The sequence below is a fragment of the Centruroides vittatus genome, unplaced genomic scaffold (genome assembly GCF_030686945.1).
Source record: "Centruroides vittatus isolate TY-2023 unplaced genomic scaffold, ASM3068694v2 scaffold_211, whole genome shotgun sequence".
NCBI classification, from domain to species: Eukaryota; Metazoa; Arthropoda; class Arachnida; order Scorpiones; family Buthidae; genus Centruroides; species Centruroides vittatus.
In genome coordinates, this window is record NW_027122687.1 from 369927 (window position 1) to 386693 (window position 16767).

Genomic DNA, 16767 nt, shown 5'->3' on the forward strand with positions numbered 1-16767 from the left:
TTACATTGAGTCGAGTGAAAAAATAACTGACCCAGTATTTTTAAAGAGTTACAATAAAGATCGCTACGAGTCAATCTGTAAGTCCAAGGCCCGTAGTGAAAGCCAGAATTTCGTGAAACGTTAGCATAGCAATTAATTAATGGCTTATTCCGACCTTATATTTGTACCTTTAAATGATCCAATAGAAATCAAATATATTGTTGAGAACGAATGATTCTTTGTTTCTTTTTTCCTTCATAATTTAAAAATAAAGGTGCGAGCAGCTTCGTTCCGACTACACGCTGATACAGCGTTACTTAACTAGTATAAGTTAAACACCGCTTATTAGTTATTAGAGTTTAATGAATATGTTTGTGGTACTTTTCGAGTTGCTCTAATTAAACCAGTAAAATTCAGACGTTCAATATCTACATAATGTTTTCATTACAGATGACTATTACTAAAAATCACAACAAGATCACAACATAATTTAAATTAAGTAAAAAGTTACGATATAATTTAATTATTAAAGTTGGGTAAATTAACGACTTTTTTACATGCATATTTACGATTTTAAAAATTCTAGAATGCCGAAAAATGCCCAAATGACGAAAATAACCTCTTTTTTCATCAGGTTAGGCTAATGCTTTTTCTCAGAAAAGTAGGCTACTGTTAGAGCTTACAGTTTTAATCTTCCTGTAACAAACATCCGTACAAGCTATCACTACACTTAATTTACTTGATAGTAAATGAAATGAATAAAAACATCATTATAAATGCTTGCGAAATCAGTGTAAAGCTGCGGTTTCAGCTGTTCGAGTAGCACGAATGGAACAGGTATGAGGTAAAATAATGAAACTGAAATGAGTTAATGATTATTCAACGAATCAGAGTAACAACGAACTACTATAAATTATCAAGAAGAATTAGGCCTATATATTTTCTGTTACTTGTTCAAGTTTTGTTTGAATGAAAATCATTTTCGTATGATAATTAAAAAGTTAATATTTGCCAGAAAAAAACTTTCTCGAATAACTTTACGCTTAAAGTGATGGCGTTTTGCCACATGAGTTTATTTCACACTAGCATAAATTGATTCTTTTAATAAGACGTGACGTCATTTGCAATGAGTTAAATTAAACTCACGAATAAGCAACATGTTTAAAAGCTTGTGCAGACGTGTTTTATCATTAAACCGCATAAGTTTAAGTTAGAGTAAAGATCGAAAAAAAAAAACATTTCCAGGCGAATAGTGTTTTCTAAATTGTAAGTACAATTATATTTTAAATTACTTAAGATAATTTCAACTTTACAATATTATTAAGACATTATTCATTAAAAACTCTTATCACCAATCGGTAAAACAGTTCTTTATTTATTTCTTTATTTATTAAATAACTCTTAGTAAAATGTTGCAGTTTATATACAAAATTGCTTGTGAACATAAAATTAATAGGATTTATTTATATATACGCAATTTCGCAAAAAACATTTGTTGAGCAATATATAAGGCTGGAATATTCCTCAAGAATACCCGGAATAATTTTCGGGTAATTCCATAAACCTCAGAAATTCTTCGCGGGGTGCTCCGTCCCCGTTACCTCGAACCTTTTCCTAGTCATCCGGCCGCCTCCATTGTAGTGCCAATTAAACCCACGATGGATACGATTAATAAGGCCCTCTTACGGCCTATAGCATATAATGCTTCAAAAATAAAAAAACAAAACAATTATATAATTATAATAATAAAGTATGCTATTTTATAAATTATGTTTCTTTGAAATTCCTAAAAGTTTTAAAAAAATCAATTAATCCAAAAATATTGATTCCAGATGACCATGGCGTGCGATTGTGTAAGGCGAGCAGTTTCTTTTGCTTTTTCTCGTGTTGGATATCACATCGGATGTCATCCACTGAAGTACACCATAATACCCTTTCTGATATCTTTAATGCTTTCGACGGGATTTAAAGAATTGGAATTAGTCAAAAGTATAGAATATCTCTTTACCCCAATCCACGCCAGATCCAGAACTGAGAGAAATGCCGTCGAATCGCTGTTTCCATCACATTTTTCAAAAGAATTCGACTATTTAAGAATGTCCAGATTCGGAAGCTATGCCCTTGTTATTGCTACTGCCAAATACAACGATTCTATGCTGGACGAATCGGTAATGGATGATTTATATGAAATGGATAAAACAATTAGAAATATCAGTTTTAGCTGGAAAAACACAACAATCACTTATGAAAGAATTTGCGCCAAGACAATTTACGATGAATGCTTTAGAAACTACGCTTTGTCTTTAAGAGGGAAAGTGAAAAGCATTAAATTGGGAAGATACAAAATCAAGTAAGATAATTTATATAAAACTTTCCGTCTATTTTAATATTTAAAAGAACGTTTCACATATAAGAAATTATTAAAATTCCAATTATCTCTAAATAAACAGTTTAAAATGATTTTAGTAAATATTAAAATGTCGATCTTTAACCAGATACAAAATACGTTATATAATTTAATTATGTAATACTTATAATGTATGGGTTAATCAGTGTCTTCATTTAGTGTAAATTCATCATATAAAATCTGACTTTGGTTTGTCGCTTGAAGTAGCAGAGAAAAGAATTCAGCTAAAAAATACAAAAAACATATTAACTAAACAATCTATAAATATTAAATCTATTATTTCCGTATTATTCTATTTCTTTCATTTTTAAACTAGCCAATTCATTTATATAGATGTACAGTTTCCAGGTATCGTCGTTTGTATTCCATCACTTGTTTTATGTACTTATTGTTGGAATGCTGTATTAAATTCAATCACTTTAATTTTTTTTAATTAGATTGGCTTTTTTCACAACAAACATTATCTAGGTTTATGACGTATAATTTTTATCGTGGCATGTTTTAAATTTTACATATGCATTTCGGGCATCTTTAGTAGCATCTTTGCTCCTCTTCAGTAATATGAGAGGATTACAATTCGAAACCACCGGTACCAAACCTTAAGACGTGAAGTAAATTATAAGTGAAGTACACTTCGTATGTTATTCTGAGAAATATCCAATATACTACTTTATAAAAATTAGTACCTTTCAAATAAACAACTGTAAATTATTGTGTTCACGTTAAGAAATGAATATTAGTAAACAACTAATATTAACTTGTTAGTTGTTCATCATTCGCCCGAAATTCATATGTAAAATTTGAAACATGCCACGATAAAAATTATACGTCGTTAAACCGACATAATGTTTGCTGTGAAAAAATCAATAAAAAAGATTAAAGTGATTGAAGATGATAATTGTTTTATGTATTAATTAGGTTTACATTTGTATCTGCAGGTTTATGTCGGTCACACTTCACTTCTCTCCCTCTCAACTTTCCTTTATTTCTTCTTTTTTATATGACATGAATTCTCATTAAACGACAAGGATGTCCTTCAATATATTTTAAACCTATCGCTATTATCTTTTTAATTTTTAAATTTAAACTGGTTTTGTCATGCAATGTGAACGACGAAATAAATTGAATTCGTTTCCTGCTAGCGAAACACGACATAATAATAAATTAATTATTTAAAAATATCAGAAATTAAAAATCAAACACTAATATTAGACGTGATGTTAGTCTAGTGTCCAAATAACTCCAATTTCCTTTTAGTAAGTAGTGTGGAGAAATGAGGTCCATCACAGTTCGATTTGTGCATAAAGACAAGAACAGTTTAGTTAAACTAGTTAAGTAACGCTGTATCACCGTTTAGTCGGAACGAAGCTGCTCGCACCTTCATTTTCTAGATTATCAGGGAAAAACGAAACACAGAATCATTCGTTTTCAACAATATATTTGATTTCTATTGGATCATTTAAATATACAAATATAAGGTCAGAATAAGCCATTAATTAATTGCTATGCTAACGTTTCACGAAATTCTGACTATCACTACGGGCCTTGGACTTACAGATTGACTCGTAGCGATCTTTATTGTAACTCTTTAAAAATACTGAGTCAGTTATTTTCTTCACTCGACTCAATGTAACATAGGTAAGACCGATAGCTATCTCTTTTCTTCCTATATCTATTTTGATTTTTGAAAGAGTTACAGTGGCGTAGGGTGGGTGTCAGCCGCCCGGGGCGAAGGAAAATTTCTCCGTCTCCTTAAAATTTCGCCCTCTTAAATAAAATAGGGGAATTCCTACAAGTCAGTACAGACGGTGTTGTCAGTCGCTACAATGAGCAAGATGTCATTATTATACATTTATTTAAAGAAAGGGGATTCCTTAATTTCGTCACAGAATAAGTAATGAAAAATTCCGTGCTCATTTCAATCGGTCCGTATCGTAGGTGCGACAAAAATATGAAATGAAATGGTTTAAATTTTTACAAGATAATATTATTATTTATTGTAAAAAATGCCGCCCTCTAAAAGTGCCGCCCGGGGCGGGCCGTCTTTGCCGCCCCCACTACGCTACGCCACTGAAGAGTTAATCCCTGTGATTTATGTATAGTCATCGAGTATGCTAAGGTAAAATGAAACTGTCTACGAGATCGAAATATACTGCCATCGTTCGAAGAGCGTATTATCGGGATTATTGGAAACAGATTACCATAGATGAAAGTCCCTGATAGCTATCGAATTCCACTAAAATAAACAGTGTTTGTTGTTGGAGGGCGAGCATAAGGAGCGTATATAATGTAGCGTATACTTCCTAGTGAACTATTGACGAGACCTCCTTGCACCCATAAGTTGACTCTCAGCAGGATTCTGGCATTAACTGAGAGATTCAAATACTCGGAGAGACCAACAGCTGAGTCATCTTTGGACGAAGGCAGGGATATATCTGGAGTGTTTTCAGATGCTATATAAGCAACAGGGCATCCAGTTGACTGCAAGTAGTCTTCCTTGCTTTAACTTGCTCGTTTGTTGGATGTAGCTCTACTGTCGTTTGGAACTGATTGAGTTAATCTCTGGATAAATATGCTCGATTTCTTGTCGTCAGAATGTTCAGATCTGCATCAGAGAAATCATCCGAAGCTAGATGTTGTAAGACATCTGTGAAGGAACTATCTGTGCTATTTTGTCTATGAGAATTACTAAGTACAATGAACTTCTCAAAAGAATCACATACGAATGTAATGATATATGTAATGGTCATAAATTTCACTATTCTTCCTGTCGTTAGTACGAAATTTTGATCTCTAAATAGAGAAGCTGCACATGTGATTTCATTACATTGTAAAAAACACTCGAGTAGACAGGAGTATCTTTAACAGGATTCCGGAAGCTGACGAATATCACCAAACAAATAGATAAGGAATCCACCAAACGGCTCATCTTCCTCGAGTTTTATCTCCTTCAATCTTCTCTCGATCATGTAAAGCATTCTTGCACCAATCATTGACATTTCATCGATGATGATGAATTTGAGCGACTTCATCTCAATCTGGAATCTCTGTGCACAGTGGCGTGCCGTGACATTTGATGATAGGGAAGCTGTGTTTCTGTAAGAAGCCGACTTCCAAGGGCAATCAATTAATTGCGCGTCAGGGCCCTTTCGTATTCGTTTGTTCGATAAGCCAGTAAAAACCGTATACTTCTTTAAACGTATTTTTAATAGATTATCCGACGTACTTAATAAATAAGAAAGTTCAATATAATTATCTCCGTTATTAGATTCAAAAAAATCCATACGCCCTCTAAATGCCAATTCTCGCTTTGAGAAAAAACATATAAGATCTATTAATTTAGATATATCTATTAATAATCGTTATAATTTTCAATATTTATTTTGTATTGTCTACCAATGTTAAATTCTATTCCGCTTTGATTTCCAAATTGCTTCAATTTTACGAAAGAATCGTCATTCGTCATAAATTTTATCGTCAAAATGTCGAAATTTTTTTGCCGACGTATTTATATTTAATTTAGGCATCGGTCGTTCTCTTTTAATAATGTTTTTTTTTTCATTATATGGTCTCGAACCAAAACTTTTTTTAAATAAATTTTTGAATCACTAGCCACGATATAGGGGCTAAAATTAAAATTATAAAAAAAACTTACCTGGTAAAACAAAATGTATGACGAATATACATACCTAATACAAAAAATTCTTCAATTGTATGAATATACTTTTAAAGAAACTTATAATTAAATATAACTTTGTGAAGAAACGTACATAAAAATAACAAAATATTCTTTACTTTTTAAATCTTAAAACAATCCACTTACAAGTTAGTGAAATAGCTCCCTACGAGTGGCTAATGAATGAAATCAGAGACGGTCCAGGTAGGTGTGTGCGTGCCAAATTCCGAGGGTGCCGATACCGGTCAATGTCAAATGCCTCTTTTGTCGCGTCACTAGTATATCTCAAAGGACGCGACGGGGTTGTAGATTTTAAACGTTTCTCGCCATAGCTGTAAAAATCTAAATACGTTAAACTTAACAGATTGCCTGTCGTTCGTTTTCTAACTAATTCGTTTTAGGACCGAGTGTTAGCGGAAATTTCCAAAATTTACAACTTTTCGATCACTCTCGTTGAACTGGAAAAATTTCTGTCTTTATTAACTCTAATATTATGAAGAGATTAGACCCCACTGTACTCGGCAAGAGATTGGTTCCATTAAGCTTCTGTTTAAGTAAAATTTCGGCTCTTTCATCGGGGTTTTATTTATGTTGCTAATTCCCTAATCGCTTAATTATTTAACTACTTCTTAAGTAGAAATAAGTTGAAACCGGTTACTTTGTACTCGAATATCTGTAGTCTCGGGAAAGAAGTGGAAAGAAATTTTTATGACAACCGATACATAAATCGTAAATTTAAGGAAAATAAATTCTAGAGCTTTTTTTGTACCATTGGTCCATTCATTAAATTTGGTTGTAAATGATGCAGCCAAAGTAACAGTTAATTTTTTATCACTGTACTAGAATTGTACACGTTTTTTCTGCATCCACTTACAGGTGGGACGTACTAAATCGTAATATCACCGGTTTAACATCGAAATCCGTAAGTAATATAAGATGGGAGAGCGGAATAAACGCGGAATAAATATATCAAATATTTTAATAGATTTTTTTTAAAACTCCTGTCAACTATACAGAACTATCATTAAAACATGCCAGTAAATTCCTATCGGTTGGGTTAAGTTATAAATCTAGTCTACAGTGGGCAACCTTTTTTATAACATGGGCCAAAATAAATTTTACGTTTTTTCCGCGGGCCGTAGTAGTCAATTGACGCCTTCTTGTGACTCGTAATTTTTTAGTCTGCAAATATGAAATAAATAAATAAAAAGTTAATTACTACATTTATTTCTCTTATCGTTTTCGAAGATTACAAAGAATTAGAAAAATATTTGAATTAATTAGTTATTTTTCCAATTTAATAATCCATTAAAGATCTCGCGGGCTGGATAGAAACTTTTCGCGAACCGTAGCTGGCCCGCGGGCCGGGGGTTGCCCGCCGTTGATCTAGTCTATTCATGATTCACATAATCGGGCGAGGGCGACCGAATATCTAGCAGGCGGCTAACAGCCCACAACCGCTCCGGGATATAAAGCTGTACTCTTTACGAGTGTGTCGCTTCTACCAGCTAAACCGGGTGAGGTTGGTGCACTGTAAACCGCATGTGCTAATGCCTATATAATCTGGCTGATTGAAGACTGACCCGGTTTCGACATTCCTTCCGCCACCGAATTATTCGAATATACAATAGCAATCTTATCGGTTTTTTCACATGTAGTATAGAAATTTGTAAAAGCTACATAATGCAGTTATAATAAAATATTAATTTTAATTAATTCAAAGTACGTTAAAATATGAAAATTTATATTTTATAAAATTCAAGGGAAGGTCATTGGAAGGTGGAATCGGCGCTTCCATCGCTTCCAATGACGGCACGCCACTGTCTGTGCATCTTCTCCATTTAGAGATCGAAATTTCGTACTAACGATAGGAAGTCGAAGGAGAGAATGGATCGTAAAGCCATCAATATTGATCGCTGCTGCTCCACGTTTTAAAAAGAAAACTTTTTGTGTACTTAGTTAGCGAGAACATTTACTTTTCAAAATTACCGTTTTAATGCTTGTCGTATTTTCCGACCACTAGATGACGCGTCTACACGTGCGTACAGGAAGCGACTAATACTTGACTTCATGCATTCCTTGTGAACATTATAACTCTAGAATGAGTTGTCCGATTTTGATGAAATTTTCTCGGACGACTCTTCATCACTCAAGAATGAACTGATTAAAAGTTCAACTCTCAAAAACGATCCATACTGAAGAAAAACGCGATCTTCTTTTTGATCCCTATCTCCAGTTCTACAAAAATGTATCATTTTTGAGAGTTGAACTTTTAATCAGTTCATTCTTGAGTGATGATGAGTGGTCCGAGAAAATTTCATCAAAATCGGACAACTCATTCTAGACTTATAATGTTGACAAGGAATGCATGAAGTCAAGTATTAGTCGTCACTTCGTTCCGACAATTAAAAGATTCTCCTTTAAAACAAAATATGTCTAGTAATTCTATTAATAAGAAATTATACCCGACAGCCATAGTTTGGGCACGACAAGATATTAGTTTTTTGAGATTAGCCTTCATTTTGATTGAGTCTACTTATTACTCTTATATGAATCTAAAATATTTTAATAATTTCTCTACAGTTTTTACTTCATTAATTTATTAAAGTCGGTGATTTTCAGTAACGAATGCCATAGTTCGTCTACATATACAGGGTGGGCCAGCGAAAACGAAACGGCAGAGTGTTCGTGTTCGTCCAAGCAAAGCGCTCGGACAGGTCGATTTTACTCTCGAGGGGTCATCTTTTGCAATAAAGTTTTTGCGATTCTGAATACAACAGACAACAAAAAAATTTAAAAACTCATTTATTTTGTATTAACTAAACAAGCATTTATTTCGAAAAAAATGTTTGTTTAGTTAATATTCAGAATCGCAAAAACTTTATTGCAAAAGATGTCCCCTCGAGAGTCAAATCGACCTGTCCGAGCGCTTTGCTTGGACGAACACGAACACTCTGCCGTTTCGTTTTCGCTGGCCCACCCTGTATAAATTGCTAGATATAAAATCTAAATATTATAATATAAAAGAATTTTCTGAAGTTATGAATTAAAGTATTATATTAAAGAATTTTTAAAGTTAAATATTTTTACATTTAGAAATCTTCATTTTGTTTTTACATTATATTAATAGCACATGTAGTATTTAGTAATAACGTACAAATTTACTAGTTTTATATTACTTACGTATAGTACAAGAATAAGTGTGCAGCTTAGATGAGATCTGTACATTTGTACATTTTTCCAAACGAAAATTCAGATTGGAAATTTTGTTTATTATTTATTACTATTTCGACAGATTAAATCTGTCCCAAATTAATATCACAAGTAAGAAATAATGTTTTTCATTTCAACATTATTTTTCCATTCTCTAATTTTAAATTGATCTAAATTGATATTTTAATTCAAATATATTATTTACGAATAACTACAAGGTTATCCTTATTAAAAAGATGTTTAATATTTATTGTAGTTAACCAAATGTATAATAACACAACAATTCATTTTAAGCTCCTTTGACCATTATGAAAGCTCACTTCCCGAATTCGCAATTTCTTTGTAAAAGTTTTAAAAACTGTACACAATTATTCTGTTATTTTCTTTCACGTATAAAAACTGCTACCACGAAGCATCATTATCATCACTAATCTTAAAGTAGTCGAAGAGATAAAATTTCTGAACACTTGTAATTTGTCGAGGAGGGTTCTTACCTAATTGACTAGATTATCACTGGGAGTTTTCTGACTCTTCTCACGTGTTTAATACGTCAATAGGGGCAAGTTTCCCACAGAAAGTCTTTCCGCTCTTGTCATTTTAATTCGTTTCAGTAATCTTTAATACTGAATTTTTCAGTTTCACAATTAACGTAAATACATACGTTTGAATTTTTTCCATTTCGTATTGATATAAACTTTGAATACTTTCCAATTAAATATGAATTTTATCGTTTCACAGTAATTACGGAAGTATAAATTTGGTTGTTTCAAATATTTAATGATAAAAAATAAAACTTTTTTATATTAATAACATAGAGTCCCATTAAGCAATTAGAATATGTAAATTTAATAGCTAATGTATTTACAGTTACAGCATTCTTTTGCTAAAAGTTACCTGATTACGATTGATTTATAAATTCAATATATGATAAAAAAAATAATTTTTTTTGACAAAATGTAATTCACTAATTAAAAAATAATAAGTAAGAAACTAATTACATTTTACAGGTATTCATTCGAGAAGACTGAAGGAGAGCCCATAATACCTCTGATAAACTTAGGAGGAATGTTTATAGACAAAAATAATTTAGTGAGAGACTTCAAAGCAGTAAGACTCGTATATCAACTGGATTCTGGCACAGAAGGGAAGAGCCAAATTTCGTCCAGATGGGAAAATGAAGTTTTAGCAAAGTTATCCGATTTAAAATTTAAATATATTAAATTTTATGTATTCGTCGGAGGCACATTTGACAACGAAGTGAACACAATCAGTCAGAATTCTTGGTATCTGATATTAATACTCGGTGCTGTTATGGTATGTTTTTCGGCACTGTCGTCGTGTTCTACAGGTGTCGCTAGCAAACCTTTACTGGGTATCGCAGCTTGTCATTCGGCATCTATTTCCACAGCTTCTGCCTTTGGATTACTGTTGTATTGTGGAATGGAGTATGTCGATATAAATATGGCTGTTCCGTTTCTTATGTTAGGTAAGTATACGCATGTTGAGTAAGTACAGTAAAGTTCAATAGCCTATATGATATTATACTAAATTTGCATTTATAACCAGAACTTAAATCAGTAGAAAAATTCAACTGTTATTTATAAATTATTATTTTTCTAAACTTTGTTACTTATTACTTATTTGCATGCGATCCTACAAAGCGAAACTGCGCCAGACGTTAGTTAAATATTAAATAATTACAGCCTGTAGAAAAAGTTTTCGAACAGCAACAAGTATGTGAAAATTATTGATTACAGTATTTTTTTCGTAGTTTCGTTCGTCCGATGGCTTTTTTATGTTTAATAATTTGAAGACAGTTCGCTCAAACAGAGATCACCATTTTTAATTCCGTGTTTAAGACAATACAATTTCGGCGACCGACCTTTTCTTAGAGGCTGCTAGCCGCCGTAAACGCTAAAAAAGTCTTTTTAAACACAAATTTTCCAATTAAAAATCAGACGAACGAAACTACGAAGTAAAATGTAAAATATCGTCACCAGAGGGAGTTTTCGACTTTTCCAGCGCTTACTACTTAGTGGATATAAAGCCGAAAACTTCCCAAGAAGGTTAGATGGATTAAACAAGATGTTCGTATGTCACCAATTCCTATTTCTTAAAAAACTTATATTTTTAATTGGAAAATTTGTGTTTAAAAAGACTTTTTTAGCGTTTACGGCGGCTAGTAGCCTCTAAGGAAAGGTCGGTCGCCGAAATTGTATTGTCTTAAACACGGAATTAAAAATGGTGATCTCTGTTTGAGCGAACTGTCTTCAAATTATTAAGTATTTTTTTCATTTGTTTGCAAAAAATTCTAGAGGTATTAAAATTTTGGAGTTTATTTCTAATGCTAAACGCTTTCATTGTTCAAAATATCACACTGGGAAAATAATTCGGAATATGAAAGCAACCTTGTCTACAATATTAGTCTAGGAAAACTTTTCGAAAATTTCCATTTCTGGATAAAGTTTTCGAACGTAGTAAAAAAGAATAAAATGGAAATTCTGTTATATTTTCTTGGACCCCATTATCATTTATAACAGTTTTAGTGCATAGATTTGTCAAGTGTAAGTCATTGTTTATTTCCTTTCAACTCTGAAACAAAGCGATTTTCAATTTTTTCTTTGTGGTAGGTCGTTTTTATTCATTAAAATTTTCAGTTTAATAACAGATTTCAATAACATTTAAATCTGTTTTGCGGTGAAGGTAAAGACTTATCGTTTATTGTTTGTTTCGAATATTGTATTACATTTTTCGTACGAGGAAAGCTCGCATTTGAAAAAACTCCCTCATAGCCAAATTGATTTTCTACCATAGGAATCACTAAAGCCGTGGTCACACTATGTGATTTCCAGCCGCGCGGGCAACTGCAACCGCGACGGCTGTTCCCGTTAATTACTAATTCCCCCTCGAAAACCGACGCGACTGCAACCACAACTAGAAACAAAAAGTTTGTTCTACTGGCGACGGTTGCAAACGCGCATCCAATCAGCAAACGCCTTTGAGCCACGTCATGCGGTGGCAACATTGGAAATAGTTCATCATAGCAAATAACAAGAATATGGATGACACGTGTATAGAATCCAGGTTGATCGAACTTATCCAGTCTCACGAATGCCTATGGGACTTTAATTCTTCATTTTATCGAAGAAAAGATAAAAAGCGTGAGATTAGTGAAAGTCTCGGCATTAATCGTAAGTACCATTTTTAGATTTCTGGATATAAAATGTTGATTGTTTTTAGTTTGGTAACGACAATATTGATTTAAATACACCTAAAGTACTAAGTAAAAAATTTCATCATCTTCGGACGTCGTTTCTCAGAATTAAAAAAAAAGTAGACGACAGCAGGCGAAGTGGATGTGGTGAACACGAAGTATGCAAACCAACGTGGGAACATTGGTCGTCTCTGAGTTTTCTTTTGAATTCGTACAAGAAAACGATATCACCGCTGTCGTCATACGATGTAATTATATAAGTTATGTATATTTTATATATTAAGGTAGGTAAAAATTAATTAAATATAGCCTATTTCTATTTACAGTTAAATCAAATACAACAATCCACTTCTGGCTGCATATCTGATGAGGAAGAAGAAACAAATATAGTAGATGTACATGATGATAATGAAATGTTTAATAAAAGTATTTCATTGTCACCATGTACATTTGAGGCACAGCCACCTAAGAAAAAAAAATGGCAGGAAAGTAGAAAGAAAATTTTTACAAATGTGCAATGAATGTAAGTTATTTAAAAATGTATAATTTATTTATTTATAGTATACAGCTCATAGTGAACAACTAAAAAACTCAAAATTATTGAGTAAGTGTTTACTTTAGTAACTGATACTATAAATATTACACAAATACAAAGATTATTATTAAATAATATGACTGAAAACGTGATCTGCCTTTTCATTTAAGATTGTCTATTAAATATTTTTTCAGGCTCTCTGTAATGAACCGAAAAAGGATGTTTTTGATGAATTTGGCAATCTTATAGCTGCCAAACTAAGAACACTTCCTCAGAAAAATGCCTTAGATTTACAGATGAAGATATTTTCGCTAATTTTGAAGAAGAAGAAAAAAAATACTATGAGTAATAATTAATTAATAAATATCTTTCACTTATTGTATCAAAGTTGTATTTCTTAACTCAAAATAGTGTATCGTTTATAATGACATAATTATAATAATTCCAAAGTTTTTAAATATTTTTACGTTTCACATTTATTATTTAATAATTTTATAAACAAATTTTATCTCATTGCCATTCTACTTGGCCTACAGTATTAAACTATGTTTTGAATTCATCACGGATTGCTTTTGCCACTGCTGTTGATGGATTTAAATTACGACCGCTTTCCAAGGGTGTAAACTGTTGATGTTGCTCTCCAAAGTTGTCACTGGTAGCAACTGTGAGATAAGATTTTATTTTTCTTTCCCGTAACCTGTTGTGAAGAACAAAACATGTTAGAATGATTTTTTCAGCCTTATCCGAGGATAATAAAATCACCGTAGAGAAGACTCGCCAAACAGAAGTGAGGATGCCAAATGCATTTTCGACAACTCTCCTTGCTCTTGATAATCTAACAATAATTTCAATTTGAGTTAAATTAAACAGTTTTCATTAGTTATACACTAATAATAATAATAAACTGTTTTAAATAATTAATATTAAATAGCTCTTTTACCTATAATTAAAAATGGATTTCTCAGCTGTCAACTGTTCCATTGGGTAACGCCTCATTACTCGTAAAGACATACCAATTCCTTCATCTGTGACAAATACATATGGAATTGGCTGTCCTCCACTTTGAAGAGAACTATCTGGTGGAAAGTTTAACTTTCCATCATCAATGGCTTTCTTCAGATTTGATGCATTCCAAATCGAAGAATCGCTCTGTCTCCCATTAGTGCCTGCATCTACATATATAAATGAAAGATCTGCACGCACTATTGCCATCATAACCACGCTATAAAATCCTTATTTGGAAAAAATAGAGTTTTAGCAAACAGAATAACTGAGTACAACCTTAAATAATTGACTAATAACAAAAATACTACCTTTTGTAGTTATAATAAGCTGATCCAGATTGCTTAGGACATATTATTTGCACATGTTTTCCATCTATTGCACCAAGGCAATGAGGAAATTGCCACATTTCATCAAATTCCCTAGCAATATCTTCCCATTCACATACTGTAGACGGTAGCTTAGAAAAAAAAAACAATTTTAAATTGATGTAGCCAATATAATAATAAACTTAAAAATCAAAATAATATGAATTTCTTTAAGAGCATTTGAAATAAATTTTTTCTGCACAATTTTTTTTCCAAATTAACATTATTGAGATATACCTTGCGTTGTATATTTGTCAAACATATCTTGATAGTAACATTTGTATTAATTCAGTCTTAATACATTTAAAGTTAAATGATATATTTGATATAAATCAAATCTGAATTTATGAAAGTTATTGTTAGATTTATTTGATTACATTTAATAATATACAATTGAATAAAATAAATGCTTATAATAAATAAAAAATATATCGATTAAAAATGAATTAAATCATTCAAGCTTTCCTCTGAACAACACTTACCCTCAAATATTCACTATAAGATTGATAAATAGCATCCAAAACTTCTGGGATAATGACTGATATTGTATTATTAGCCACTAAATTGGTATGCCAAACTACGAAATGTTTCGCCTAAATTATTTATGAACCATTTTAATCATAAGATTGCATAAAATATAAATTAAATACAAAATATATTATATTCTTACCGGTAGCTAAATAACGAAGTGTCAACGAAAGACGTTCTCCGGGTGAAATAGAACCTCGAAGATGTGTATCTTCTTTAGCTATTACGGGGGTTATCCTCCTTAAAATACTTGTATTTGTATCTATACGAATATATTTTTTATAACCTTCGGCATCCGAAAGCCTTAATTCGTTCATCAGCTGGTGGAAGCACGATTGTTCAGCCCGTTTATTTTCATTTCGCCAAGTTTTAACCCAGCACGAGCGTTTCTTCTTATTTTTTTTTCGTGTATTCTCGCCAGGCAACAAAATTATCGCCTTTTTTCTCTTATTCATTTCAGAAAAGGAACTGCTTGCCATTTTAATAATAAAAGTGGCTAAAATTCCATAAATACTCTGAAGTAGAAAGTAAAATGTCGGTAAATTTACGAAAATAGACAAAACAAGCTACTGTAATTTTATTGGTTTATTATAGGGTCACATGTTCCGAGTTGCAACTGCAACGAACAAAGTGTGACTACGAGAAGACGCGCGCGACTCGCGCTTGTTGCAGTTACGGTCGCCCGCGCGACTGGAAATCGCATAGTGTGACTAAGGCTTAAGAGGGTAGCCCGGCGTTGCACAGGTAAAAGATGAGTATAAACATTAATATTATTAGATTATTTTGTACTACCAATCCTTCTATTATATTATACTAGTAGCCCGGGACGCCCCCTAGTGGGCATTTTAGCAGTATTACAAATTTCTATGAGGCATGTTTAATGCACTTAATATATGAAAGTTGTGCGCGCTTAATTTTTAAAAGTTTGATGCACTTAATCTATCTTCTATATATATAACCCATTCAACAGGTGTCCGTCCTTCCTTCCGTTCGTCCGTCCGTTCGTGCCATAAAAGGTTTTTATTATTATATTAAAATATTAGCTTAACTATTTCACTTATCGTTTTATCGTAGCGGTTCAAATCTATCCGGTTTTTCGTTATTACTTTCGTTATTACGTCGCCCTAGTGAACATTACAGGCATTCCGTGACAGTAATAAATTCCTATTACAAATATACTGAATTATTTATATTGTTATATTGACCAAATAATAATGTATTGGCCAAATGAAGAATAATAATTTATATTGTTAATTTAAATAATAATTAAAATTGTTAATTTAATTTGAATGTTTGAAATATGACACACGATAGGGGCGCCTCTAGTGTCGGTTATCAAACGGTTACGGGACGGACGGACGTAAGGAAGGACGGACACCTGTTGAATGGGTTATATATATAGATTACAATAGTTGATTTATATAAATACAACGGTTATCTTACGTAAAAGCTCATCACACCGGGTTATTAGTCTAACACATTACAAAAATTTTTGAAATTGTGTACAGTAGAAGGAAAGTTGAAAATTTGTTCGTTTGGTCACTCGGTGCGATAAACTCTTACGTAAGATAACCTTTCCAGTTATGTAAATTAAAAACCATAATATAACAAATATTTAAACGAAAACCATATAAAGGATTTGGTTATTTCAGCTTACTATTGTCACGTGTACGAAATGGCACAATATCATTGGTCAAGCAGACACCAATTGAAAATACGATATCTTGAATTTTTTATATCATATTTTATTTTAATGTTAGCACTAACAAACTGCTTCACCCACAGCCGAATATCGAATGGTAATCTGTCAACCAATCAAAGTTCTTAACAAGTAGACTAAATACT

The 16767-nt window shown here is 32.2% G+C and overlaps 2 protein-coding genes across 2 annotated transcripts; one reads left to right on the forward strand and one right to left on the reverse strand.

The window, feature by feature from the left end:
- Window positions 1-1699: 1699 nt before the first annotated feature.
- Window positions 1700-11346, forward strand: LOC136987469 (patched domain-containing protein 1-like). Its single transcript, XM_067285204.1, has 4 exons — window positions 1700-1729; window positions 1812-2329; window positions 10283-10761; window positions 11234-11346. The coding sequence occupies exons 2-4, from the start codon at window positions 1812-1814 to the stop codon at window positions 11344-11346; spliced, it is 1110 nt and encodes a 369-aa protein (XP_067141305.1). The 5' UTR covers window positions 1700-1729.
- Window positions 11347-13960: 2614 nt separating this feature from the next.
- On the reverse strand, window positions 13961-15239 carry LOC136987470 (uncharacterized). Its single transcript, XM_067285205.1, has 4 exons — window positions 15065-15239; window positions 14877-14971; window positions 14338-14486; window positions 13961-14246 (listed from the first exon to the last, which is right to left on the reverse strand). The coding sequence occupies exons 1-4, from the start codon at window positions 15237-15239 to the stop codon at window positions 13961-13963; spliced, it is 705 nt and encodes a 234-aa protein (XP_067141306.1).
- Window positions 15240-16767: the final 1528 nt, after the last annotated feature.

What these genes read in the sequence shown, in the direction of transcription:
- LOC136987469 (XM_067285204.1), top strand. Translation starts at nt 1,812, where the DNA reads ATGACCATGGCGTGCGATTGTGTAAGGCGAGCAGTTTCTTTTGCTTTT. An exon ending in TTGGGAAGATACAAAATCAA is followed by an intron (nt 2,330 to 10,282) that starts GTAAGATAATTT and finishes TACATTTTACAG; the next exon opens with GTATTCATTCGAGAAGACTG. An exon ending in TGTTCCGTTTCTTATGTTAG is followed by an intron (nt 10,762 to 11,233) that starts GTAAGTATACGC and finishes ATTAAAAATCAG; the next exon opens with ACGAACGAAACTACGAAGTA.
- LOC136987470 (XM_067285205.1), bottom strand. Translation starts at nt 15,239, where the DNA reads ATGAACGAATTAAGGCTTTCGGATGCCGAAGGTTATAAAAAATATATT. An exon ending in ACTTCGTTATTTAGCTACCG is followed by an intron (nt 14,972 to 15,064) that starts GTAAGAATATAA and finishes AACATTTCGTAG; the next exon opens with TTTGGCATACCAATTTAGTG. An exon ending in GCTTATTATAACTACAAAAG is followed by an intron (nt 14,247 to 14,337) that starts GTAGTATTTTTG and finishes AGGATTTTATAG; the next exon opens with CGTGGTTATGATGGCAATAG.